The sequence below is a fragment of the Salmo trutta genome, chromosome 12 (genome assembly GCF_901001165.1).
Source record: "Salmo trutta chromosome 12, fSalTru1.1, whole genome shotgun sequence".
In the NCBI taxonomy this organism is placed as follows: Eukaryota; Metazoa; Chordata; class Actinopteri; order Salmoniformes; family Salmonidae; genus Salmo; species Salmo trutta.
The window spans coordinates 81,821,968-81,847,232 of record NC_042968.1 but is presented as its reverse complement, the minus strand read 5'-3'; the positions used below and the strand labels follow the sequence as shown (position 1 = coordinate 81,847,232).

Genomic DNA, 25,265 nt, shown 5'->3' with positions numbered 1-25,265 from the left:
TCTTCAGTTTAATGGTGACCCAAAGACACGACAAGTGGTGTATAGGTGTTAGTTGGTGGTATTTAATAGTGGTATAAAATAGTGGTATATAGGTGTTAGTTGGTGGTATTTAATAGTGGTATATAATAGTGGTATATAGGTGTTAGTTGGTGGTATAAAATAGTGGTATGTAGGTGTTAGTTGGTGGTATATAATAGTGGTATAAAATGTAGGTGTTAGTTGGTGGTATATAATAGTGGTATATAGGTGTTAGTTGGTGGTATATAATAGTGGTATATAGGTGTTACTTGGTGGTATATAATAGTGGTATAAAATAGCGGTATGTAGGTGTTAGTTGATGGTATATAATAGGGGTGTAAAGGTGTTAGTTGGAGGTATATAATAGTGGTATAAAATAGTGGTATATAGGTGTTAGCTGGTGGTATTTAATAGTGGTATAAAATAGTGATATATAGGTGTTAGTTGGTGGTATATAATAGTGGTATAAAATAGTGGTATGTAGGTGTTAGTTGGTGGTATATAATAGTGGTATAAAATGTAGGTTTTAGTTGGTGGTATATAATAGTGGTATATAGGTGTTAGTTGGTGGTATATAATAGTGGTATATAGGTGTTAGTTGGTGGTATGCAATAGTGGTATGTAGGTGTTAGTTGGTGGTATATAATAGTGTTATATAGGTGTTAGTTGGTGGTATAAAATAGTGGTATATAGGTGTTAGTTGGTGGTATATAATAGTGGCATATAATGTAGATGTTAGTTGGTGGTATATAATAGTGGTATATAGGTGTTAGTTGGTGGTATATAATAGTGGTATATAGGTGTTAGTTGGTGGTATGCAATAGTGGTATGTAGGTGTTTGTTGGTGGTATATAATAGTGGTATAAAATAGTGGTACATAGGTGTTAGTTGGTGGTATATAATAGTGCTATATAGGTGTTAGTTGGTGGTATATAATAGTGATATATAGGTGTTAGTTGGTGGTATATAATAGTGGTATATAGGTGTTAGTTGGTGGTATATAATAGTGGTATATAGGTGTTAGTTGGTGGTATATAACAGTGGTATGTAGGTGTTAGTTGGTGGTATATAATAGTGGTATATAGGTGTTAGTTGGTGGTATATAATAGTGGTATATAGGTGTTAGTTGGTGGTATATAATAGTGGTATATAGGTGTTAGTTGGTGGTATATAATAGTGGTATGTAGGTGTTAGTTGGTGGTGTATAATAGTGTCATGTAGGTGTTAGTTGGTGGTATATAATAGTGGTATATAGGTGTTAGTTGGTGGTATATAATAGTGGTATATAGGTGTTAGTTGGTGGTATATAACAGTGGTATGTAGGTGTTAGTTGGTGGTATATAATAGTGGTATATAGGTGGTGCAATGTTTTCCTTTTATCCCCTTCCTTTTTGACTATTTGTATCACAAAATGTTATGTGATTAAACACACACTACCGCACAGTAGGTGGCAGCATGCACAAACAAAATGTGCGAACGCCAGGATACCAAAGAAGAGGTTTGTTAGTGCAGGGCTGAAATAAAAGCTTCTTCTCCATGTGTGTCCCCAGACAGACTGATGCATTGATAGGATACCACTACTAGCCCACATCTGATGAGCTTCCACTAATAGGCTACTTATTGCAGACTGATGCTTCTCTTCATTGGCATATGGTGATTTTATTGTCATTGGATGCATTGTGAAAAAAAAATGTTTATTCCAGTGTATAGGTCTAACATGTGCAGTAACTTGGTGAAATACACATATGCAGAAAACAACCAGACACCATATGACACCATATGACCGTATGACACCATATTGAAGAACCTACAGTAGTCCTAATGTAATGTTTCCCAACCCTGGTCCTCGAGTACCCCCAACAGTACACATTTGTATTGTAACCCTGGACAAGCACACCTGATTCAACTTGTCAACTAATCATCAGGCCCTCAGTGAGCTGAGTGAGGAGTGATTGTCCAGGGCTACAACAAAAATGTGTTCTGTTGTGGGTACTGAAGGACCAGGGTTGTTAAACACTGGCCTAATGAAAAAGACAGTAGGAAAGAGACTGATATAGCCGCATTCGGAAGTTTGGATGAAAAGCGTGCCTAGAGAAAAAATATGACTGCACTGGGCCTTTAACCTCACTAGGATAGGGGGCAGCATTCGGAAGTTTGGATGAAAAGCGTGCCCAGAGTAAACTGCCTGCTACTCAGGCCCAGAAGCTAGGAAATGCATAGTTTTATTGTCTCCTGTTATACCTCATGTATTTTACAGGTCATAGTTGAACTTTAACAATGTGAATCTATTGTTAAAGAAAATAGGTATGGAAAGTATTACATCATTGTTAATTAATGTCTGCTCAACGATGACTTGAATAGGCTATTCTATTCTCAAGATTATCAAGAAAACTCAGTAAATTATGTATTTGATGATTTTCAGCATTTTGAAATGTCCTCATAATGAACAACACAGATTATTGTAATATAATGGAATCTTGGCCACCTATGCTGTGTCACCATTCTGAATACATCAAAGCTTTTAATATCATAATTTCTGCTCCAACTACCCAGCCACAAAGAATGCAACACCAACTCAGGTTTTGACAAGGCTCTCGGCCCACCAAAAGACACTTCCCTACTTCATAGAATTCTTTCTGGACTCCTCAAAGCTCAAGGACAGAGTAACTGTTCCACTTCCAAAGCTTACTCTTGGCTTATGGATTCTCTGCTGACCTGATGGGGAGTCATTGTCATTGGTCTTGAGGCTGATGGATGAGGAGGGAGTTGAGGCACAGGATCCCCCCACACTGCTGGACCTCTTCCTGGAGGCTGAGCTGTGTCTCAGAGTGGCCTTGGCTGCCACTTTGAAAGAATGGGCCGCAGTGCTACAGCGAACCTCCTCTATAGTGTTCCTGGACGGTTTGAAGAGGATGATGTAGACTTTATTGAAGAAAATACAGGCCAGCAGGCCAAAGCTGGAGGCTAGTATGGCGATGACCTCCACAGCCGACACAAACTTTCCGTAAGTGCTGAAGTAGGCAGGGATGAAAGAGATCCAGACGATGAAGAAGATGAGCATGCTGAAGGTGATGAACTTAGCCTCAGTAAAGTTCTCTGGCAGTTTTCGTGATTTAAATGCAAAGAAGAAGCATATGGCTGCCAGCAGGCATGTGTACCCAATTAGGAAGCCAAGCGCCATCATAGAGCCCTCATTGCATGTTATGAAAATTATCTCATCAATGTCATGGTTCCTGTAGCTTGCCGGAGGAGCATTGTAAAGCCAGACCACACATATCATCACTTGCACAAATGTGAACAGGAACACTAACAGGAACTGCAAGTTTAGCCCCCACCACTTACGATGGAGACTGGTGGGGATCTTGGCTTCGAACACTAGAAGTACTCGGTTAGTTTTGACCAGGATGCAGGAGATGCAGAGAACAAAACTTATCCCGAATGCAGGCTGGCGTAGACGGCATGTCCAGTCCTGGGGTTCACCAATGAAGATGAGGGAACTGGAGAAACAGCAGATGAGTGAGAACAGGAGGAGGTAAGATAGCTCTCTGTTTGTGGCCTTAACAATTGGGGTGTTGCGAAATCTGATAAACACTCCCATCACAAATGCTGTCAAGAATACCCCCAGCACAGAGCATAATGCCAAGGCGATCCCAAAGGGCTCTGTCCAAGACAGAAACTCTATCTCCTTCAGGAAACAAGATGTGTGGTTCTCATTAGACCATGAGTCATTGGGACACTTGGTACAAACACTGGCATCTGCAGGAATAGAGAATTAGTGTTTGTATTATTGATAGAAACATATGAAATAGCAACAGATTATATAATGGGGTAGTTCAGATTTTTCACTGTCTTTCTTACCTTTGTGATCACTATACTCTCCTTCTGAGCATTCTGTACATTCAAAGCAACACGTTGGCATGCTTTCTATGATCCCCTTTCTTGTGCCTGGTTCACAATCTTCACTACAGTTAGAGAATGGCACCTAATGAAATGACAGAAACCCAGACAAAGATCATGCATCATATGATTTTGGATCAGAACCAATAGACACAAATGCAGCACATACTGTATTTTAGGAAGAATACATTTTTTTTAAAAATCTCAATATCAAATCATTTCTGGGTAAGAATGAAGTGCCTTACGGTAATAGTTGTCAATTAAAATGGTCAAAGAGAAACAAAAATAGCTTTTTAGCAAAACACTTTCTAAAGCAAGAATTTTGATAGGACTGTCTGGAATTTGTTCTTAACTGGCTTGCCTAGTTAAATGAAGGTTAAACTCCACCCATTTAAAACCTGCAAATCAGAAAGTCCTGTGTTGATTGTATTTTCAACCAGCAACTATCAGTAAATAACACTGACCAAATTATTCACACTTTTACAGTGTTCGTTTCACAAGCTGTTGTACAATATAATACAAAACACAGAAAAAAATATGACTGCACTGGGCCTTTAACCTCAGTAGGATAGGGGGCAGCATTCGGAAGTTTGGATGAAAAGCATGCCCAGAGTAAACTGCCTGCTACTCAGGCCCAGAAGCTAGGATATGCATATCATTAGTAGATTTGGATGGAAAACACTCTGAAGTTTCTAAAACTGTTTGAATGATGTCTGTGAGTATAACAGAACTCATATGGCAGGCAAAAAGCTGAGAAAAATCCAACCAGGAAGTGTGAAATCTGAGGTTTGTAGTTTTTCAAGTGATTGCCTATCCAATATACAGTGTAAATTTGGTCATATTGCACTTCCTTAGGCGTCCACTAAATGTCAACAGTCTTTAGAACGTTGCTTCAGTCTTCTATTGTGAAAGGGGAGCGAATAAGACCAGTCACAGTAACTGCCTCAGCTGAAAGCCTTTAGTTGTTGATTGCGCGCGGCCGTGAGAGCGACCTCTGTTCCCTTTCCTTTCTAAAGACAAAGGAATTGTCCAGTTGGAATATTATTGAAGATTTATGATAAAACATCCTAAAGATTGATTATATACATCGTTTGACATGTTTCTACGAACTGTAATGGAACTTTTTTGACTTTTTGTCTGGACTTAGTGCCCGCGCCTTGTGCATTTGGAATAGTGAACTAAACGCGCGAACAAAAAGGAGGTATTTGGACATAAAGATTAACTTTATCGAACAAAACAAACATTTATTGTGGAACTGGGATACCTGGGAGTGCATTCCGATGAAGATCATCAAAGGTAAGTGAATATTTATTACACTATTTCTGACTTTTGTTGACTCCACAACATGGCGGGTATCTGTATGGCTTGTTTTGCTGGCTGAGCGCTGTACTCAGATTATTGCATGGTGTGCTTTCACCGTAAAGCTTTTTTGAAATCTGACACAGCAGTTGCATTAAGGAGAAGTTTATCTATAATCCTATGCATAACACTTGTATCTTTCATCAAAGTTTTGGAGTATTTCTGTAAATTGATGTGGCTCTCTGCAAAATCCCTGGATGTTTTGTAGGCAAAACATTACTGAACATAACGCGCCAATGTGAACTGAGATTTTTGGATATAAATATGAACTTTATCAAACAAAACATACATGTATTGTGTAACATGAAGTCCTATGAGTGCCATCTGATGAAGATCATCAAAGGTTAGTGATTCATTTTATCTCTATTTCTGCTTTTTGTGACTCCTCTCTTTGGGTTTTTTGTGACTAGGCGCTGACCTAACATAATTGTATGGTATGCTTTTGCCGTAAAGCCTTTTTGAAATCAGACACTGTGGCTGGATTAACAAGAAGTTTATCTTTAAAATGGTGTATAATACTTGTATGTTTGAGGAATTTTAATTATGAGATTTCTGTTGTTTTGAATTTGGCGCCCTGCAATTTCACTGGCTGTTGTTGAGGTGGGACGCTAGCGTCATATCCCAGAGAGGTTAATATCCCTGTTTGGAGCAACATACCTCAGTATTATATCCATTCCATAGAATCTTTGTGTTATCAATGAAAAGTTGTACTCCTCTCTTAGCTCGCATGTTGTAGAAACCGACCTCTTCAAACACAACAGAACCATCCTCAGGAGACCGGTGCCAATTGATAATGGTGTAGTTTCCTGACGGATCAACATTCTCATCAAAATGTACCTTTTCTCCCATACTGTTTGAGAAGTTTAAATGTCTGAGCTGCTTGAGAACCTGTAATACAGAGCCAGGTATTTGATCAGGAGGGGATATAGGAAGGTATACAAAGGGGTCAACAAAGCTGGGAGCAAACAAAAGCTGGGATCAAGCAAAAAGAGTTCACAAATGGATTTGTCAATGTTAGTCATTAGATTTCCTACTCTTTTTAAAGTATTCACCTGCCATGCTTCTATTTTCTTTATATCTGCACATGAGTTGTTGGAAAAAAGACCCTGTCCAGGAATGCAGGTGAGAATGTCCTGTAGGGCCTGTGCAATGGAGTGAACTGCAACATACACATTATAGGAAATACGAAGATGAGTGTAATCCAGATATGGGGTCTCTGCACCCATAATGTCCTCCTCGCCAGTACACAATGGTCTGAAACTGGTGCTCCCATTCTCACTGTCTCTCAGTCTCTGGCTGTCTTCCAGATAGCAGTTAAAAGTCTCCTCCCAAAACTCCCTGACAAATTCATTGTGGCTGGATTTCTTTGGTGTGACCTCTTGTAAGAAGTCCTTGAAGCCAGGTATTTCGCCTGCTCTGAGAGCAAAGCCAATGGTCCCAACTACAACATCAAGGTACTCTGGTTTGGCGATGAGGGAGGTGGTTGCCCAAGCCTCGCTGGCCAACCAGATGCGGTCGGTGATGTTCCGTCTGACCATCTCTTTGATAAGAGGCTCAATGTCAGGCCCACTGGCGAAAACGACTATAACTTTAGCTGAGGAGTTCTCAATACGGTCAACCAATCCTTGGATCTGCCACTCCTCAAAGTACTGAGAGATCAGCTCACTCAGATGGATACAAATGTCTCGTTCTTCCATCTCTTTCTCAAATTTTTCAATCCCCGGACGTCCATACTCATCATCAGACGCAACTGCAATGACCCAATTCCATTGGAAGTAGTCGATGATATCTGCCATGGCAGTGGCCTGGTGCTCATCTGTGGGAATGGTCCTCATGAAGGATTTGAACTGGTTCTTGTTGCTCAGTAGGCGACTGGAAGAGGCATAGCTGATCTGCAGCAATACAGGGGGAATAAAGTTACTGTGATATGTTATTGTTGATTGATTTAAATAAATAAGGAAATTGGAATTGAGATTGTAGCTCACCTGTGGGATGTAGAAAAGGCCCAACAGATTGGCAACAGCAGTGGAGACCGCTGACCCAGAAGCCCCCACCACTGCTATAGTCGATGGGATGTGATCTGTGCAGTTACAGAATTCATCCAAGTTCAGAGAGTCAATCTTATTCTGTGCTACGAAACTGAGGGTAGCCTCCAGGGCCTTGGACACGGTGTTGCAGGTGTCAAAGATCCTGTAGCCCAGTGTGATGTTGGGCAGGAGAGTACTGCTGTTGTTGATCTCCTCTATTGCAAAAATCATGGCCTGAAGCCAACGGAATCCCCGGAAATTGTACCTGCAAGGGGCGGCACACCATAACATGCATTTAGTACAATCCAATAATACTGACTGCAATACATTGATATATTTAAAGGCACAAATTATAGTTTTATACAGTTTTGCATAAAAATAAACATACAGCCTCAATTGCCGATTCAAACCTTACCTAACACACTCTGTGGATTCTGGCCGCGCTGCCAGGTCTTGGTCTTTGGAGGTAACACCAAAGTGCATTGGAAACAGCCCGCCCAGCAGAATATCCCCAGTCTTCTGTGCTCTCTGATGAGGCCCATAGGTGGAGATGACAGAACTGAAGCCCAAAAGCACCAGGTAATACAGGTAAAATCTCATCGTTCAGCTCTCAGGAAGTCCTTGTCCTCTCAGCACATTAGACTTCAGAGTTAACCTCAGTCTTGTCCCCTCCAGTGACTCTGGCTGTCGCCTTGTTTCTGACTCATGCTGTTCTTGATCTGAAGAACATCAGTGTGAGAAGTCCATTAAAGAGAGAATTGGAAAAGTGTATATTCTTAGTTTGACAACTCAGTTGTCTTGCTCAATCCTGTAAAAAAAAGTATAAAAAAAGACTGTTTTAAAGGTAAATGAAATATAGCTAACCATGTTTGGCCCTAATGACTGCCATTGTTAGATCTTGTCCAATGTAGAACACTGAGGAAAAAGTCGCTCTGGACCGTGAACCCTTTTGGGTATAAAAGCATTACAAGTTCCTGAGCTCCTATTGTTGTAGTATTTTTCCCCTCTTGTAGACGCACAGTAGGAGTGACATGCACTGAGAGCGGCGTCACACTCCACTGCTCTTCCTTCCTGCTAGTGCAATGCTGTGGCCAGTGTACCCTGTCACCATGGAGAGGGAGTAATAACGGCCTGCGTCTGGCTAATTATCCTGGAAAAATGCTAGAGCAGGATTGTGCTATTGAGCAAAAGCCTGCTAGAACACTCTGGAAAAGGATACTGAACAGGTTATACAGAGGTCGGCATGCCCCATCTATACCAACCTAACTTTCAAATGTGTGCCCAACTAAAAAATTAAACTGGTATGAACATCTGATACTGTACATCCATATCATAGTTGAGTCTATGGTTGCTGTGATTGGCAATAGTTAGAGATTACAAAAATGAAAACCCAAGGAGGATGGGTTACAAGGCTACCATCAACCATAATTTAATTTCACGTGGCATAGTAATGTCTGAAAGATATATATTTTATTAACCTTTAACTAGACAAGCGTTAGGGAACAAATTCTACATTTACAATGGCCACACCCGGACGATGCTGGGCCAATGGGACTCCCAATCACGGCCAGTTGTGATACAGCCTGGATTCGAACCAGGCTGTCTGTAGTGACGCCTCCAGCACTGATGCAGTGCCTTGCGCCACTCAGTGCCCCAGGTCATGTAACTCCCAAAACACAGCGCATAATTGAAAGCAAACATCTTCCAAGTAGGTAGGTACTCTTACCTAGTTCCTTAGTCTTTACTTTATGAATACACTAAAATGAGTTTCCTTCAAAATAATTGATAAATACAACAGTTAATTCCAAGGCATACATTTAAGGTAATGCATCTTTAAACAAACATGTGAAACAGGTGTTTCAAGATTAACCCAATGATTGTATATAAACAGTTAATTTCACAAAAGCACAAAGTTTGTGATTGCATTTAATGGTATACAATAACTGTCGATCTTATATAAAGAGCTATATACAGAGCTGAGGCAAGAGAAACATACCTTGATAATGCTTGATTTCAGACAAACTAAAGGAAATACAACAAACATGTAATGCTGTTGGAACACTCTCCTGCAATTCTAGTCTCAAATTAATTCAGCTCAGTGGTTTTGCCAAACCCCGCATCTGAACGAGATGAAACATTAACTAGGAGGGCAGTCCATTTCCTTTAGGAGATTAAGCCAATCTTTGGTCACTCCTTTTTCAAGTTGGTTGGAGTTGAGTAAATTCAACAACAAAAAAGGTACTACCCAAATTTTAGTTGTGCACTGAAATGGCAGACCAAATTCTTTACAGCACAGGAACAGCATTCTTTAAATTCAGGGGTTAGTGTTGTGCCAAATACCATTCCAAGATCTGAAGAAAAATGCAAAGACAAATACAATCCATATATATATTTTATTTTGTAGGCCACAAAAAAAAAATATTATCTTCAAAAGAAACAATGTCTCCCACATGTATCATGCCAAATGTACTATTTAAATAAGGTAATGAATTAAGTGCAAATACAAACTCAACATGATAAAGTACAGTACAGAAAAACAAAGAGTAGACTTGTCCTTTGCTATAGGAGACTTGGAAAAAACAAGATCATTTCTACACCACAAACTTGTTCTTTGTTATTGAATTGCTTTTGGTGGCAGTGTCTGCATGGGCTTGATATCCAATGACGAGTTTTGGAGGTAGGCCTAGTCCTTCCTTGTACTTTCGTCTGAAAATATGAATCATATGGTAAAACATTAATTTAACTGACCAATCACATGATCAAACAAAGGTAGCTTTGAAAATAAAGAAATGTTGTTAAATCTGGATGTATGGGGGAAATTGTTGATGCCAATTATCTGTAGCCAATGCTATATGTAATACTAATATCCTGGGAGCAATGGATTGCACCATTAGGTCTTTCCTTGGTCTAATGGAAATCCATTTTTCATTAGGTTGCTATGCAAACATCCTCATCCTGAACAATTCTAGTTTACAACATGATGGCCAACAGGCCACATCTGGCTTCTGTGGGATCTGGCCCAAGCCTGGCTGTAACTGGAGTGAAGCCGGCAGATAAAATCCATGACTGTTCCAAGGCAAGTATGACAAGTGTAGAGACACCTGTGAATCAGAGCAGACATGACACTACAGAAACTAGTAATTTGGTCCAGCCACACTGAATAATGTCAGACTTACCCAATATAGGTAACTGCTTCTCCATTCTCTGTATCGGTGGTCCAGATGGCGATTTTGTCACCTTTGGCTCGAACATTGATGACAGCACCGCAAACGTCCCTACTGAAGGAGCCAAAGCCCTCTCCAATGAGGCAAAGGAGCTGTTAAAAACACATTTAAAATAACTAATTTTAATGAAATGCATAAATTAAAGATTTCTTGCATTTCAGAGGACTACAGTTAGATTGCTCTCCAACAAAAGAGGGGACAACATTGATTCAGTGGCCCCACATCATTGGTTTCCTCAGTGTTACAGGGCCCTGGGTCTGAACCCCAACAGGCAACTGGGTCCTAGACCTCATGACAGGCCATCCCTAGGTGGTGAAGGTAGGCAACACCACCACTGATCCTCAACACAGTGGCCCCACAAGGATACGTGTTCAGCCCCCTCCTGTATTCCCACGACTGCGTGGCCACACACACCTCCAACTTAATTGTCAAGTTTGCGGACGACACAACAGCGGTAGGTAGGCCTGATTATCAACAACGACAAGAGAGCCTACAGGGAGGTGAGGGGCCTGGCGGAGTGGTGAGAAGAAAATAACCTCTCCCTCAACAAAATGAAGAAGCTGATAGTGGACTCCAGAAAACAGCAGAGGAAGCACTCCCCTATCCACGTCGACAGGACCGCAGTGGAGAAGGTGAAAAGCATCAAGTTCCTCCTCAGTGTACACATCACTGACAATCTGAAATGGTCCACTCATAGACAGTGTGGGGAAGGCAGCGCAACAGCACCTCTTCAACCTCAGGAAGCTCAAGAAATTCAGCTCAGCCACTAAGACCCCCAAACTTTTACAGATGCACCATTGAGAGCATCATGTAGGGCTGTAGCACCACCTGGTATGGCTACTGCAACACCCACAGGGCTCTCCAGAGGGTGGTGTGGTCTGCCCAACACATCACCAGGGAACACTGCCTGCCCTCCAGGACATCTACAGCACCGGTGTCACAATGCCAAGATCAAGGACTTCAGCCACCTGAGCCACAGCCTGTTCACCCCGCTATTATCCAGAAAGCTAGGTCAGTACAGGTACATCAAAGCTGGGACTGAGAGACTGAAAAACAGCTTCCATCTGAAGGCCATCAGACTTATATAGCCATCACTCCCTGCCTACAGCCCTGAACTTAGTCACTCACTAGCCGGCTACCACCCGGTTACTCAACCCTGCACCTTGGAGGCTGCTGCCCTATGTACATAGACATGGAACACTGGTCACCCTAATAATGTTTACATGCTGTTTTACACATTTTATATGTATACACTATTATAGTCAAGGCCTATCATTTTAATCTATTGCTGTACATATACTATACTACATATTCTTCAGATATACTACATATTATAGCCACACTGTCCATAATGTCTTTACATCACATATTTATACTCTGTACTCAGACATTGATCGTCCAAGTATTTCTATATTTCTTAATTACATTATTTTACTTTTAGATGTGTATTGTTAGATAAAACTGCACTGTTGGAGCTAGGAACAAGCATTGCTTTCACCCGCAATACCATCTGCTAAATACAGTATGTGACCAATACTGATTTGAATCAGCTTTCTGACAAATATTGAACAAAGAATATTTCTGGCTTTCATAGTGATACAAAACTGAAAAAGTGTTGGGCAGAGAGGACCGACTACTGACAGTCTCCTTCCAGAAGCGGTCGAGTTCAGTGTGCCTCTGCTGCTTCGACAGTGTAATCAGCCAGCGTCCTCCACACTTGTTACGCCTGTCTTCCCACATTGGCTCAATGCCATCCTGGGGGAAGTGACAGTATCATTTTAGTCCAATTAATATAGGAGTACATGTATGAGAAGTATTATGGAAATTGTAAATCTCAAACTGAAGGAGACATTTCCCCAAAAGTCTACATCACCTTGAAAACTGAGTAGTCGCAACCAGATGAAAGCTTGCTCACCAGCTGAATGTTGTTGTACAACCTATAAAAAAAAACAATACATTTTCAGTCAAGAAAATAATAAGTGGTGGTGACCTATATCATAGGTTCTCAACAGAAGTTGCAATAGCCACAGTAGGTATAAGACTGTCAAGGATATCAGCCATTTAGTCTGTAAATCAAGGACAAACTGCAAAACTCACGCCCAGAAGTCTTCCACTGTGTCAAACTTTGTGATGAGCCTCAGATTGTCCTGCCACATTTTGCTCTTATCGTTCTTGTAGAACCAGAGAGCCCATCTGAAACAATGCACAAGTGATTGAATAAAAGGAGGGGTTGGTGGACCTTCAAATATTTCAATTGTTATCTGAATTGTAATCTGATTTGCAAGTGACTTCACTTCCTGCACATTAAATTACATCTTGCAACAGAAACCATTTACCGTTAAAGAACTAAACAGAGTAAATAAAAATTAGAGGGACCTACCCGAATTTGTCCAATATAAATTACCTTTCGTTGCAAAACGTTTTCCATTGAGTAGAATAAACGTTTTGCAACAGAATCACCGTAATGAATACACCCAGATATGAACTATAAATGTTATTGATTGACAAAATAGAAACTTCCAAGTCATTTAAATGTAAGAAGAATATCTCAACCTGAAAACACACCTGTTTTGTAGAGGATGCTTCACATGTGGTCCCACAACAACACGCACCACTTTGTTATCAAGCCTTTTTTTGGCTCCATCAATCTTTTTTAGTGCTCCTTTGTCCTAAAAATGGGAGAAGACATTTATAAAATAGGCATATAGGAAACGCGTTAGGAGACGACTTCGATTTAATTAAAAGGCAACGGTATCAAACAAGCAATCATTATTTTAACAAAACAGTTCTCAAAAAAGTTGGTCAAATTGATTGCGAAATCAAGCAATTTAACACTAGAATTGACATCAGAATAATTAACAGCAAAATATAGTCTAATGAAATCTTACCAAGCGAACTGCAACGCACGCCATCATGAAAGTAATCAGTTTGACGAAGCAGGTGTGGCACTTGAGGTGTCGCAGATAATTGAAACGAGTTCTTCCGGTGGATTTTGACGAAATATGGATTAAACCAGAGAGGAAGAGACGAAGCGAGAGAGTCCTCTCCCGTCATAATCTTTCCACGCGGTAATACAGCGATAAGCAGACCGCCTTGAAGGCAGCTGTCTTCCCGCCTTTGGGACGACTCCCATTGTTAAGGCGGAGATAAGACCATCTCATCATTATATACAGTACATTATATATCTCTTATTAAACTTCAGTTATGACATGTTGGCCTTTCACCCATGTACTTTAAGCATTTACCACAAGATGGTGCCGTAGGCAACGGTAGTTTTCATTATACTTTAGGCACGTTATGGACATTTGTTGGGGGTCAATCAGACGATTTTTTTTTATATATATAATTAACAATTCAATACAAAAAGTACATCGGGGGAACACAAGTATATTTAAAGAATATACAAAGGACATTTGGGCTAGGGGGTACAATATCAAGTTACACAAGGGTCTTAAGGGGCCTACACACATTTACAATTCTAACTGCCTTTTTGTTGGTAGAGTATTTAATTGTCTTAAAACATAGTTATTTTTGTAAGGTAAGAAAATGTAGTGTTTTGTTTGTAAATGTACATTTGTGAATATGAAATTTGGCCCCAAAAAAAATGAAATGAATTGCATAAAACTGTTTCAACTTATTTCTATTGTAGGTAAGGAATCCAAGCAGTACATCTCTCCATAATAGTGTAAAATGTTCATAAATGTGTTAAATTATAAATCTACTGATATCATGCCACAGATTCCTTACATGAATACAAATTTCCATAAAGTTAGTTGACTGTGCCTTTAAACAGCTTGGAAAATTCCAGAAAATTATGTCATGGCTTTAGAAGCTTCTGATAGGCTAATTGACATCATTTGAGTCAATTGGAGGTGTACCTGTGGATGTATTTCAAGTCCTACCTTCAAACTCAGTGCCTCTGCTTAACATCATGGGAAAATCAAAAGAAATCAGCCAAGACCTCAGAAAAAAAACTGTAGACCTCCACAAGTCTGGTTCATCCTTGGGAGCAATTTCCAAATGCCTGAAGGTACCATGTTCATCTGCACAAACAATAGTACGCAAGTATAAGGGGAAGGAGACGTGATCTGTCTCTTAGTGATGAATGTACTTTGTTGCGAAAAGTTCAAATCAATCCCAGAACAACAGCAAAGGACCTTGTGAAGATGCTGGAGGAAACAGGTATAAAAGTATCCATATCCACAGTAAAACAAGTCCTATATCGACATAACCTGATAGGCCACTCAGTAAGGAAGAAGCCACTGCTCCAAAACCGCCATAAAAAAGCCAGACTACGGTTTGCAACTGCACATGGGGACAAAGATTGTACTTTTTGGAGAAATGTCCTCTGATCTGATGAAACAAAAATAGAACTGTTTTGGCCATAAGGACCATCGTTATGTTTGGAGGAAAAAGGGGGATGCTTGCAAGCCGAAGAACACCATCCCAAACGTGAAGCACGGGGGTGGTAGCATCATGTTGTGGGGGTGCTTTGCTGCAGGAGGGACTGGTGCACTTCACAAAATAGATGACATCATGAGGAGGAAAATTATGTGGATATATTGAAGCAACATCTCAAGACATCAGTCAGGAAGCTAAAGCTTGGTCGCAAATGGGTCTTCCAAATGAACAATGATCCCAAGTATACTTCCAAAGTTGTGGCAAAATGGCTTAAGGACAACAAAGTCAAGCTATTGGAGTGGCCATCACAAAGCCCTGACCTCAATCCCATATAAAATGTGTTGGCAGAACTGAAAAAGCGTGTGTGAGCAAGGAGGCCTACAAACCTCACTCAGTTACACCAGCTCTGTCAGGAGGAATGGGCCAAAATTCACCCAACTTATTGTGGGAAGCTTGTGGAAGACAACCCAAAACGTTTGACCCAAGTTAAACAATTTAAAGGCAATGCTACCAAATATCAAATCAAATCAAATCAAATACTAATTGAGTGTACGTAAACTTCTGACCCACTGGGAATGTGATGAAAGAAATAAAAGCTTAAATAAATCATTCTCTCTACTATTATTCTGACATTTCACATTCTTAAAATAAAGTGGTGATCCTAACTGACCTAAGACAGGGAATGTTTACTAGGATTAAATGTCAGGAATTGTGAAACAGTTTAAATGTATTTGGCTAAGGTGTATGTAAACTTCTGACTTCAAATGTATAATATATGTGTGGAGAAAAATTATGCTTATAAATTAAGGACCATGACAAGAACCTGCTGATGAAAAGCAGAGAGTTTCACTGGAACTTTGTCAATATTATAATTGCAAACCAACATGAAGTTAAGGCCACCAAAAGTAGAGAAGACATGATAAGGAATAAAGTTCCAAATAGAAGTGGGTCTTCTTTGGAGTTGTTTTATCCAATTGATCTTAAAAGTATTATTTAAGGTAGTAAAGTCCAGAAAATTCAGCCCACTATACTCATAAGTGTTCATCACAACAGATTTCTCCACCGAAATCAGAGGATTCCACATGTGCAGTACAGAGCTTCTGGACTGGAGGGAGTGGGCCTACACTCTGTTTTCACAGTGAATTCTAAAGCATATTCATTTTGCACTCTTAGAGCACGTTAATATAACAAAGCATAATCATTGACATTTTAGAACTCATGAAATTTAGTAGAAGCAATAACGAAAATAAGTATGCAGTGTTTTATTTAATTATGATTTATTGTCATAAATCATACTATATGTTTGTGTATGGTTGTAAAATTTCCAAACACAGTCAATAAGCAATGAACCCAAAACATTTCCTATCAGAGAATAAGATCTATTGAAGTGGGGATTTGATACATCTTCTAGAGGACTGTGATCATCAACTGGTTATGAAATACATGAGTAAATTATGAAATACTGTATGTACCTTATTACCTTTTACGTCATAAGTCACCTAAATGTGCCCTGTTCTGGAATGTTCATATAGGTTTTGCCATGAAGGTGAGCATCAAGCTCAAGTCACTACCATGCATCCCTAAAATAATGAATTCACCACCATACTGTAACCAAAAAACAATAATTAAATAAAACAATAAACAAATAATTTATTAAAACCCCAGTGTATTGGACATATTCTCTAAAACAACCCCTTGAGCCGTTGACATGACCAATTATGGACAGGTTGCGGACCAAGTCCAAGTTCTACAACAAATCAGTCTGGTCCTCTTTTTCAGAAATGGCACAGACATCTGAAATGTAACATAATCTGTCTAAAACGCTTGTACTTCAGAGATGTGAAAGTTAACAGAAGAGAAGCTATAGGATGGGTTTGTGCCCACGAATACCGAGGACAGAATCCAGGACAACCCAGAGGGTCCGCACCTTAGCACACGGCCAAGAAGGTAAGATTACCTTAACTTAATACTAATAGTGACATGCACTGTAGCCTTCTGTACTGCAGCCTTGGTCATAAGGAGTGGATGTGTATGGTCTCATCTGCTGCTCTACGGGTAGTATGTCTTCCATGCATGAACTGAAAATATCTAATATCAAAACGTATTTATGAAACAGGGAGAAGAAAATCCACTGCTACAGTCTATCACAAATATATTTTCAAAAGAAAAGAGCTAATTGTTTGCTTGATGAAGTTCATATGGGTTAAACATACAGCTGGTCATAGCTTTGTTTGATTTTGACAAATTGGATTTGTCACTCTGATCTTGTTATCAAATTTGTAATGCATGTGGAAGATGATCTAATCCTATTTATGAAATACTAGATACTGAATGTACTGCTTGCAAAGGTTTACAATAGTCTGTAGTTTTGTCTGTAGTGTCTTACAAGCAGTATGTACAACAGTTTACAGTAGATCTATGATTAAAATCAACACTGCTTGTCATTGGTTGATAGATAGTCAGTCTATACATTTGAATTCTGTTTTGATGTAATATATGCCTACCATTACTTAGTGTTCTAAAACAGTTGGTTGTACAAATTATGTGATGAACGGCATTTTGATTGGCAGATCTTCTGCTCTTGCAGGATGTCTGGTGCCAGGCTGTTACTGTTCATACAGAGCCTGTCTCGTAGGAAACCCCTGGAGCCAGAGGGGGAGGTGTCCAACTTTAAACGATGTCTGACTACCCTTGACCTGGTGGCTCTGGGGGTTGGCAGCACACTGGGGGCTGGCGTGTATGTGCTGTCAGGAGAGGTGGCCAGGGCCGTAGCTGGGCCCAGTATAATTATATCTTTCCTTGTGGCAGCAATAGCTTCCATTTTCGCAGGGTTGTGCTATGCTGAATTTGGAGCGCGTGTGCCCAAGACTGGCTCTGCCTACCTGTACAGCTATGTGACAGTGGGGGAGATTTGGGCCTTCATCACTGGCTGGAACTTGCTGCTGTCATATGTCATAGGCAAGTGACATCTGATATGGAATATAGAATATTTGATGCAAAACATGTTTTATTGGAAGCTACTGTCAGAGCTCGAGCCCATAAGGATTTTATAAAGGATGACAAGAATCAATCAACAATAACAATTGGAGCTCACTGTTGCATTGACAATGTCTCATGGACATATTGTAATGATCCTTCACACAGAGCCGACATCTCCTCCTTTGGTTTCTTGATTTCTTCTCTGATCAGGAACATCAAGTGTAGCCAGGGCATGGAGTGGGACTTTTGATGACCTCATTGGAAATGCCATTGCCAACTCTTTAGGTCAACATGCAGCAATGGATATGCCAGGCCTCGCTACCTACCCAGACTTCTTTGCTGCTGCTCTCATCATGCTGTTGGCAGGCAAGTGCTATTAACAGAAAGGTTTCATGATGCAAAATAACTGGTCAATGGTGACAGTAAATAACTATATATACAGTTGAAGTCAGTTAGCCAAATACATTTAAACTCAGTTTTTCACAATTCCTGACATTTAATCCTAGTAAAATTTCCCTGTCTTAGGTCAGTTAGCATAACCACTTTATTTGAAGAATGTGGAATGTCAGAATAATAGTAGAGAGAATGATTTACTTCAGCTTTAATTTCTTTCATTACATTCCCAGTGAGTCAGAAGTTTACGTACACTCAATTAGTATTTGGTAGCATTGCCTTAAAATTGTTTAACTTGGATCAAACGTTTCGGGTAGCCAACCACAAGCTTCCCACAATAAGTTGGGTGAATTTTGGCCCATTCCCCCCTGACAGAGCTGATGTAACTGAATCAGGTTTGTAGGCCTCTTTGCTCACACACACTTTTTCAGTTCAGCCTACGGGATTGAGGTCAGGCCTTTGTGACGGCCACTCCAATACCTTGACTTTGTTGTCCTTAAGCCATTTTGCCACAACTTTGGAAGTATGCTTGGGGTCATTGTCCATTTGGAAGACCCATTTGCAACCAAGCTTTAACTTCCTGACTGATGTCTTGAGGTGTTGCTGCACTATATCCACATAATTTTCCTCCTCATGATGTCATCTATTTTGTGAAGTGCACCAGTCCCTCCTGCAGCAAAGCACCCCCACAACATGATGCTACCACTTGCAGGCATCCCCCTTTTTCCTCCAAACATAACGATGGTCATTATGGCCAAACAGCTCTATTTTTGTTTAATCAGATCAGAGGACATTTCTCCAAAAAGTACAATCTCTGTCTCCATGTACAGTTTAAAACCGTAGTCTGGCTTTTTTATGGCGGTTTGGAGCAGTGGCTTCTTCCTTGCTAAGCGGCCTATCAGATTATGTCAATATAGGACTCGTTTTACTGTGGATATGGATACTTTTATACCTGTTTCCTCCAGCATCTTCACAAGGTCCTTTGCTGTTGTTCTGGGATTGATTTGCACTTTTCGCAACAAAGTATATTTATCGCTAGGAGACAGAACGTGTTCCCTTCCTGAGCGGTATGATGGCTGCGTGGTCTCATGGTGTTTATACTTGTGTACTATTGTTTGTACAGATAAAGGTGGTACCTTCAGGCGTTTGGAAATTGCTCCCAATGATGAACCAGACTTGTGGAGGTCTACAGTTTTTTTTCTGAGGTCTTGGCTGATTTCTTTTGATTTTCCCATGATGTCAAGCAAAGAGGCACTGAGTTTGAAGGTAGGACTTGAAATACATCCACAGGTACACCTCCAATTGACTCAAATGATGTCAATTAGCCTATCAGAAGCTTCTAAAGCCATGACATAATCTTCTGGAATTTTCCAAGCTGTTTACAGGCACAGTCAACTTAGTGTATGGAAACTTCTGACCCACTGGAATTGTGATACGGTGAATTATAAGTGTAAACTGTAAACAATTGTTGGAAAAAGTACTTGTGTCATGCACAAAGTCCTAACCGACTTGCCAAAACTATAGTTTGTTAACAAGAAATTTGTGGAGTGGTTGAAAAACGAGTTTTAATGACTTCAACCTAAGCGTATGTAAACTTCCGACTTCAACTGTATATATACACTGAGTGTACAAAACATTAAACACACTTTGCTAATATTGAGTTGCACCCCCCACCCCACCTTTTGCCCTCAGAAAAGCCTCAATTCGTTGGGGCATGGACTCTACAAGGTGTTGAAAGCGTTCCACAGGGATGTTGGCCCATGTTGACTCCAATGCTTCCCACAGTTGTGTCAACTTGGCTGGATGTTCTTTGGGTGGTAGACCATTCTTGATACACACAGGAAACTGTTGAATGTGAAAAAAACAGCAGCGTTGCAGTTCTTGACACAAACTGGTGCTCCTAGCACCTACTACCATACCCCATTCAAAAGCACATAAATATTTTATCATTCCCATTCACCCTCTGAATGGCGCATGTACACAATCCATATTTCAATCGTCTCAAGGCTTAAAAATCCTTCTTTATCCTGTCTCCTCCCCTTCATCTACACTGATTGATGTGGATTTAACAAGTGATATCAATATGGGCTCCCGAGTGGCGCAGCGGTCTAAGGCTCTGCATCTCAGTGCTAGAGGCGTCACTACAGACACCCTGGTTCGTATCCAGGCTGTATCACAACCGGCTGTGATTTGGAGTCACCGGCCGTGATTTGGAGTCTCACAGGGCAGCACACAATTGGCCCAGCATGGTCCGGGTTTGGCCGGTGTAGGCCGTCATTGTAAATAAGAATTTGTTCTTAACTGACTTGACTAGTTAAAAAAATAATAAGGGATCTAAGCTTTCACCTGGTCAGTCTACTATGTCATGGAAAGAGCAGGTGTCCTTAATGTTTTGTACACTCAGTGTATAGATATATATATATATATATAGTATACTGTATAAGGAGCTTACTCTTGGTTCTAATAATTTATCACTTCCATAGGGATCCTTGCATTTGGCGTTAAAGAGTCTGCTATTGTGAATAAGGTTTTCACAGCAGTTAATATAGTGGTCTTGGTGTTTGTTGTCATCGCTGGCTTCATCAAAGGTGACATTGACAACTGGTACATTAGTGAGGACACTATCCTGAACATAACAACAAATGAGTATGAACTTTATATATTTTTTTAAACTTTTAATCCCAACACTATTATGAAATACGACCTAAGTGTTCTAATGAAGTACAGTAAATTGAAATTGAAATAACATAAAGTGTGTCATTCCCCTTCAGAAACTTCACATCGGCACTAAATGAAACCACAAATTACGGTGTTGGTGGCTTCTTCCCCTTTGGTGTTGAGGGAACATTGGCAGGAGCTGCAACCTGTTTTTACGCCTTTGTTGGATTTGACTGCATAGCCACAACAGGTAACTGTTGTATAATGTGCTGAAAACCTTGGGCATTTTAGAATGATCTGATGTATAATCAATGTGCCTTAGTCTCATCTGTATGTATAACATCTGTATGTGTAATCTCCCAGGGGAGGAGGTGCAGAACCCTCAGAAGTCCATCCCTCTGGGCATTGTAGCATCCCTGCTAATCTGTTTCCTGGCTTACTTTGGTGTGTCGGCAGCACTGACCCTCATGATGCCCTACTGCATGCTCAGCGTCAATAGCCCATTACCTGTGGCCTTTACATACATCGGCTGGGGCCCTGCAAAGTATGCAGTGGCTGTAGGCTCCCTCTGTGCACTTTCAACAAGGTATGGTATGGTATTATGTATAATTACATAAGTTGTCCCCTGTAGTGTCATTTGTAAAGTTTAAGTAAGTGGTGGATTGTAAATGATGTGTTGGTTTTGCAGTCTTCTAGGATCCATGTTTCCCATGCCCCGGGTCCTCTTTGCGATGGCCAGGGACGGGCTGCTCTTCAAGTCACTCAGTAACATGAGTTCTCAACAAAGTCCTGTGGTAGCCACTCTATCTTCAGGTGTTGTGGCAGGTAACGCTGCTGAACAGCACAAAATCATCAAGCCTAGGTCATCTAACTATGTATTGACATTTGAAAAAGTCAAATGCAGATGCTGTTCCTTGTTTGGGTTGGTATTCACAATGTACTATGTATCACATTTTTGTTTTTGCAGCAATCATGGCTCTTTTATTTGACCTGAAGGCACTTGTGGACATGATGTCAATTGGAACACTCTTTGCCTACACTCTTGTAGCAATATGTATTCTCATATTGAGGTATGCTTGATTGATCTGAACAGAGACATTTTACACAATATGATTTAACACCAAAGCATGTATGTATTTTATCTGGTTACTGTGTATGCGTTTTTATTTAGGTACCAACCAGATCTTGGTGTGGAGTCCAGTGATAATACATCTGAATCCTTTTCGATAATAGAGGCCCTAAACCCTCCTTCTCAGCCCAATGCTCAAACCTCTAAAAATGTATCCATGTTCACAGTCTTTATCAGTGAGTGATTTTCTTTATATCCTGTTTCCTTTTAGATCCAGTGTCATACTGTCTTAGAGGTCTGATACATTTGTTTTGTCCCCCAGTCCTTTTAGCAATTATTCTGAGTGTTGCCCTGACCAAGGCTGTGGATTCCCTGATGAACCAGGAGTGGTGGAGCATTTCAATCGTCTCTGTGATCCTTTTGATGCTGGTCCTCACTGTTTTCATCATCTGGAGACAGCCTCAGAATACAACCAAAGCTGCTTTTATGGTAACATTGTGTCAAAGCTTAACTCACATTTGGTTTTCTCCACAATTTTCACCCATTTTGTTTGGTATCTCTGCAGGTTCCTTTTATACCAGCACTTCCTATTGTGAGTACATTTGCCAATGTCTATCTGATGGTTCAGTTGGGAGGAGATACATGGATTCGCTATGCTGTTTGGATGGCAGTGGGTAAGGAACCTAGGAACCTGTTGGGCACACACTGGTTGAATCAACGTTGTTTCCACATCATTTCAATTCAATTAAGTTGAACCAACGTGGAATAGACGTTGAATTGACTTCTTCAGCAACGCATACATTTAAAAATAAATGATGTCATGCTATTGTAGCAAAAATATTAGTGACGTTGTATTTTTTCACAGGGTTATTGATCTACTTTTGTTATGGAGTTCATCACAGTGTGCAAAAGCAAAGGCTGGAAAATGAACACAATCAGGTCAACATCCAAAGTCTTAACACAAATATGGAGTAAACCTTTGTGACGGATGTGGATTCCTGTGGCCCTGATATCTGACCCGGAATTGAAATACAAGATTTCAAAAGAAGGGAAACATCAATACATTGTCTTTGATATAATTATAATAATTGTTATCGATATTGCCATATAAAGCTGTTTTGATTTGAAAGGGGCATTCCATAAAATACCCTACTGCTAATCACTCACTTAAACTTCTTGAATTTGAACCACAAGGTGCATAGTTTGCATAAAGCAACTCAGGTTATCATGTAAACAATTTAATCTTTGAAGGTGTTGCCCTGACACTTTGTTTAAGTAGAAAAATCATGTGGATTGTGCGATATGTAAAACTACTTGTAATGATGAATTTTAAATAAACTTTTACTTAAATCATGTCACAAGAGGCCAGTAATGTAACCAACATTAACAAACGTTTACCAATATTCTTCATTGTAGCCTACAGTACACTGAAAATACCAGTGGTTTTTATTCTGTCGTGCATATCACAATAAAAGTGCTTTTTATGATGTGGCGAGTGGGTGGTATTGGAGTTAGTGCTGCTGCCTTCATCATACATATACCACTGCTGGCAAGGGTTCAAATCTATCTCACCATTTTCCTGACACTCCTCTCTATTATTCCTGTCACTCCAACTATCTGTCCATCAAAATATATTACGAATTTAAAGTGGGAAAGTGCCGTAGATTTTGCTGCATGATGTATCTGTTGTTTTATATATTATTATATGTAATAAAAATAAAATGTTTACTTTCTGTTGGTCTTCATAAGCTATACTGTATTGAAAGGTCAGTTGGCTCATTTATTGCTACCCTTTAAACAACGATAGCAATTCATAAATACTACAGTATAATCACAAAGACAGCTGTTTCTCTATTGAGAGTGATTAGATGTCCACTTTGTGTATACTAGATTGTCAGTTCACACCTAGTCAGAAATACCTGGACTTTGTCACATTGGTGTCAGAAGTGGGATGGATGGCACATGAATTGTGTTTGCTGCAGAAAAACATGAAGTGGCTTAAATGTGTGGTCTGTCTCACAAGTCAGCCTGGTCTCATAGACTTGATGTAACATAGTAAATGTAAATCCTTGACACTCAAAGTAGTATATATATGTTACCTTTGGTATGGTTACATAAGACAGAAGGTTAATTAAGGCAAAAAATGAAAGTAGGGTGGATGTGAACGTCTAGCAACCCAAAGGTTGTGTGTTTGAATCTTATCATGGACAATTTTAGCTAATTAGCAACTTTGCAACTACTTACTACTTGGACAAAAATGTAAATGCAACATGTAAAGTGAGGGTCCCATGTTTCATGAGCTGAAATAAAAGATCCCAAAAATGTTCCATACGCACAAAAAGCTTATTTCTCTTAAATTTTGAGCACAAATTTCTTTACATCCCTGTTAGTGAGCATTTCTCCTTTGCCAAGATAATCCATCCACCTGACAGGTGTGGCATATCAAGAAGCTGATTAAACAGCATGATCATTACACAGGTACACCTTGTGTTGGGGTCAATAAAAGACCACTCTAAAATGTGCAGTTTTGTCACAATGCCACAGATGTCTCAAGTTTTGAGGGAGAGTGCAATTGGCATGATGACTGCAGGAATGTCCACCAAAGCTGTTGCCAGAGAATTGAATATTAATTTCTGTACCATAAGCCGCCTCCAACGTTGTTTTAGAGAATTTGGCAGTACAACCAACCGGCCTCACAACCTCAGACCACGTGTATGGTGTCGTGTGGGTGAGCGGTTTGCTGATATCAACGTTGTGAACAGAGTGCCCCATGGTAGCGATGGGGTTATTGTATTGTTAGGCATAAACTAAGGAGAACGAACCAATTGAATTTTATTGATGGCAATTTGAATGCACAGAGACAGAAATACCTGGACTTTGTCTAATTGATGTCAGATAATTTTTTTATATATCTGTGACCAATAGATGCATATCTGTATTCCTTGTCATGTGAAATCCATAGATTAGGGCCTAATTTATTTATTTCATTTGACTGATTTCCTTATGAACTATAACTTTGTAAATTCTTTGAAATTGTTGCATTTACGTTTACATTTTTGTTCAGTATACTTAACATGTTAGATAACCCTTTAACCTAACTCCTAACTTTAACCCTAATCTTAAACACTAACCCCTAGCCTAGCTAATGTTAGCCAGCAAGCTCATGTTATCCACAACAAATTGGAATTCATAACATACACTACCGTTCAAAAGTTTGGGGTCACTTAAAAATGTCCTTGT

General features: G+C 40.0%; 3 protein-coding genes across 6 annotated transcripts; 1 reads left to right on the top strand and 2 right to left on the bottom strand.

The window, feature by feature from the left end:
- Positions 1 to 1,695: 1,695 nt before the first annotated feature.
- Positions 1,696 to 9,361, bottom strand: casr (calcium-sensing receptor). 4 transcript variants are annotated; one of them, XM_029769952.1, is made up of 7 exons: positions 9,298 to 9,361; positions 7,717 to 8,109; positions 7,260 to 7,566; positions 6,327 to 7,166; positions 5,932 to 6,162; positions 3,877 to 4,000; positions 1,696 to 3,774 (listed from the first exon to the last, which is right to left on the bottom strand). In XM_029769952.1, the coding sequence occupies exons 2-7, from the start codon at positions 7,899 to 7,901 to the stop codon at positions 2,636 to 2,638; spliced, it is 2,826 nt and encodes a 941-aa protein (XP_029625812.1). In that variant the 5' UTR covers positions 7,902 to 8,109; positions 9,298 to 9,361; the 3' UTR covers positions 1,696 to 2,635. The 4 variants fall into 4 exon arrangements, with proteins under 4 accessions (XP_029625812.1, XP_029625809.1, XP_029625811.1 ...); XM_029769949.1 differs by having other exon boundaries at positions 6,327 to 7,566; XM_029769951.1 differs by having other exon boundaries at positions 6,019 to 6,162; positions 6,327 to 7,566.
- Positions 9,362 to 9,681: 320 nt separating this feature from the next.
- eif4e1b (eukaryotic translation initiation factor 4E family member 1B) lies at positions 9,682 to 13,589 on the bottom strand. Its single transcript, XM_029766810.1, has 7 exons — positions 13,414 to 13,589; positions 13,091 to 13,194; positions 12,623 to 12,718; positions 12,399 to 12,462; positions 12,167 to 12,280; positions 10,478 to 10,617; positions 9,682 to 10,007 (listed from the first exon to the last, which is right to left on the bottom strand). Exons 1-7 carry the CDS (start codon positions 13,438 to 13,440, stop codon positions 9,893 to 9,895), a joined length of 660 nt encoding a protein of 219 aa, XP_029622670.1. The 5' UTR covers positions 13,441 to 13,589; the 3' UTR covers positions 9,682 to 9,892.
- A 3,841-nt stretch (positions 13,590 to 17,430) lies between these two features.
- On the top strand, positions 17,431 to 23,814 carry LOC115204409 (cationic amino acid transporter 2-like). Its single transcript, XM_029769948.1, has 11 exons — positions 17,431 to 17,884; positions 18,116 to 18,271; positions 20,782 to 20,944; positions 21,070 to 21,206; positions 21,320 to 21,542; positions 21,645 to 21,781; positions 21,924 to 22,026; positions 22,128 to 22,261; positions 22,348 to 22,514; positions 22,591 to 22,699; positions 22,891 to 23,814. The coding sequence occupies exons 1-11, from the start codon at positions 17,515 to 17,517 to the stop codon at positions 22,998 to 23,000; spliced, it is 1,809 nt and encodes a 602-aa protein (XP_029625808.1). The 5' UTR covers positions 17,431 to 17,514; the 3' UTR covers positions 23,001 to 23,814.
- Positions 23,815 to 25,265: the final 1,451 nt, after the last annotated feature.

Excerpts from the sequence above, each read along its gene's own strand:
- casr (XM_029769949.1), bottom strand. The coding sequence starts at position 7,901 with ATGAGATTTTACCTGTATTACCTGGTGCTTTTGGGCTTCAGTTCTGTC. Across the intron at positions 7,567-7,716 it reads GAATCCACAGAGTGTGTTAG|GTACAATTTCCGGGGATTCC; the intron begins GTAAGGTTTGAA and ends CGCCCCTTGCAG. Across the intron at positions 4,001-5,931 it reads GGAATGGATATAATACTGAG|GTGCCATTCTCTAACTGTAG; the intron begins GTATGTTGCTCC and ends TCATTTCATTAG.
- eif4e1b (XM_029766810.1), bottom strand. The coding sequence starts at position 13,440 with ATGATGGCGTGCGTTGCAGTTCGCTTG. Across the intron at positions 13,195-13,413 it reads CGTGCGTTGCAGTTCGCTTG|GACAAAGGAGCACTAAAAAA; the intron begins GTAAGATTTCAT and ends TCCCATTTTTAG. Across the intron at positions 10,008-10,477 it reads GAAGCAGTTACCTATATTGG|ACGAAAGTACAAGGAAGGAC; the intron begins GTAAGTCTGACA and ends TCATATTTTCAG.
- LOC115204409 (XM_029769948.1), top strand. The coding sequence starts at position 17,515 with ATGTCTGGTGCCAGGCTGTTACTGTTCATACAGAGCCTGTCTCGTAGG. Across the intron at positions 21,543-21,644 it reads CTCTGTGCACTTTCAACAAG|TCTTCTAGGATCCATGTTTC; the intron begins GTATGGTATGGT and ends TTGGTTTTGCAG. Across the intron at positions 22,700-22,890 it reads TGCTGTTTGGATGGCAGTGG|GGTTATTGATCTACTTTTGT; the intron begins GTAAGGAACCTA and ends ATTTTTTCACAG.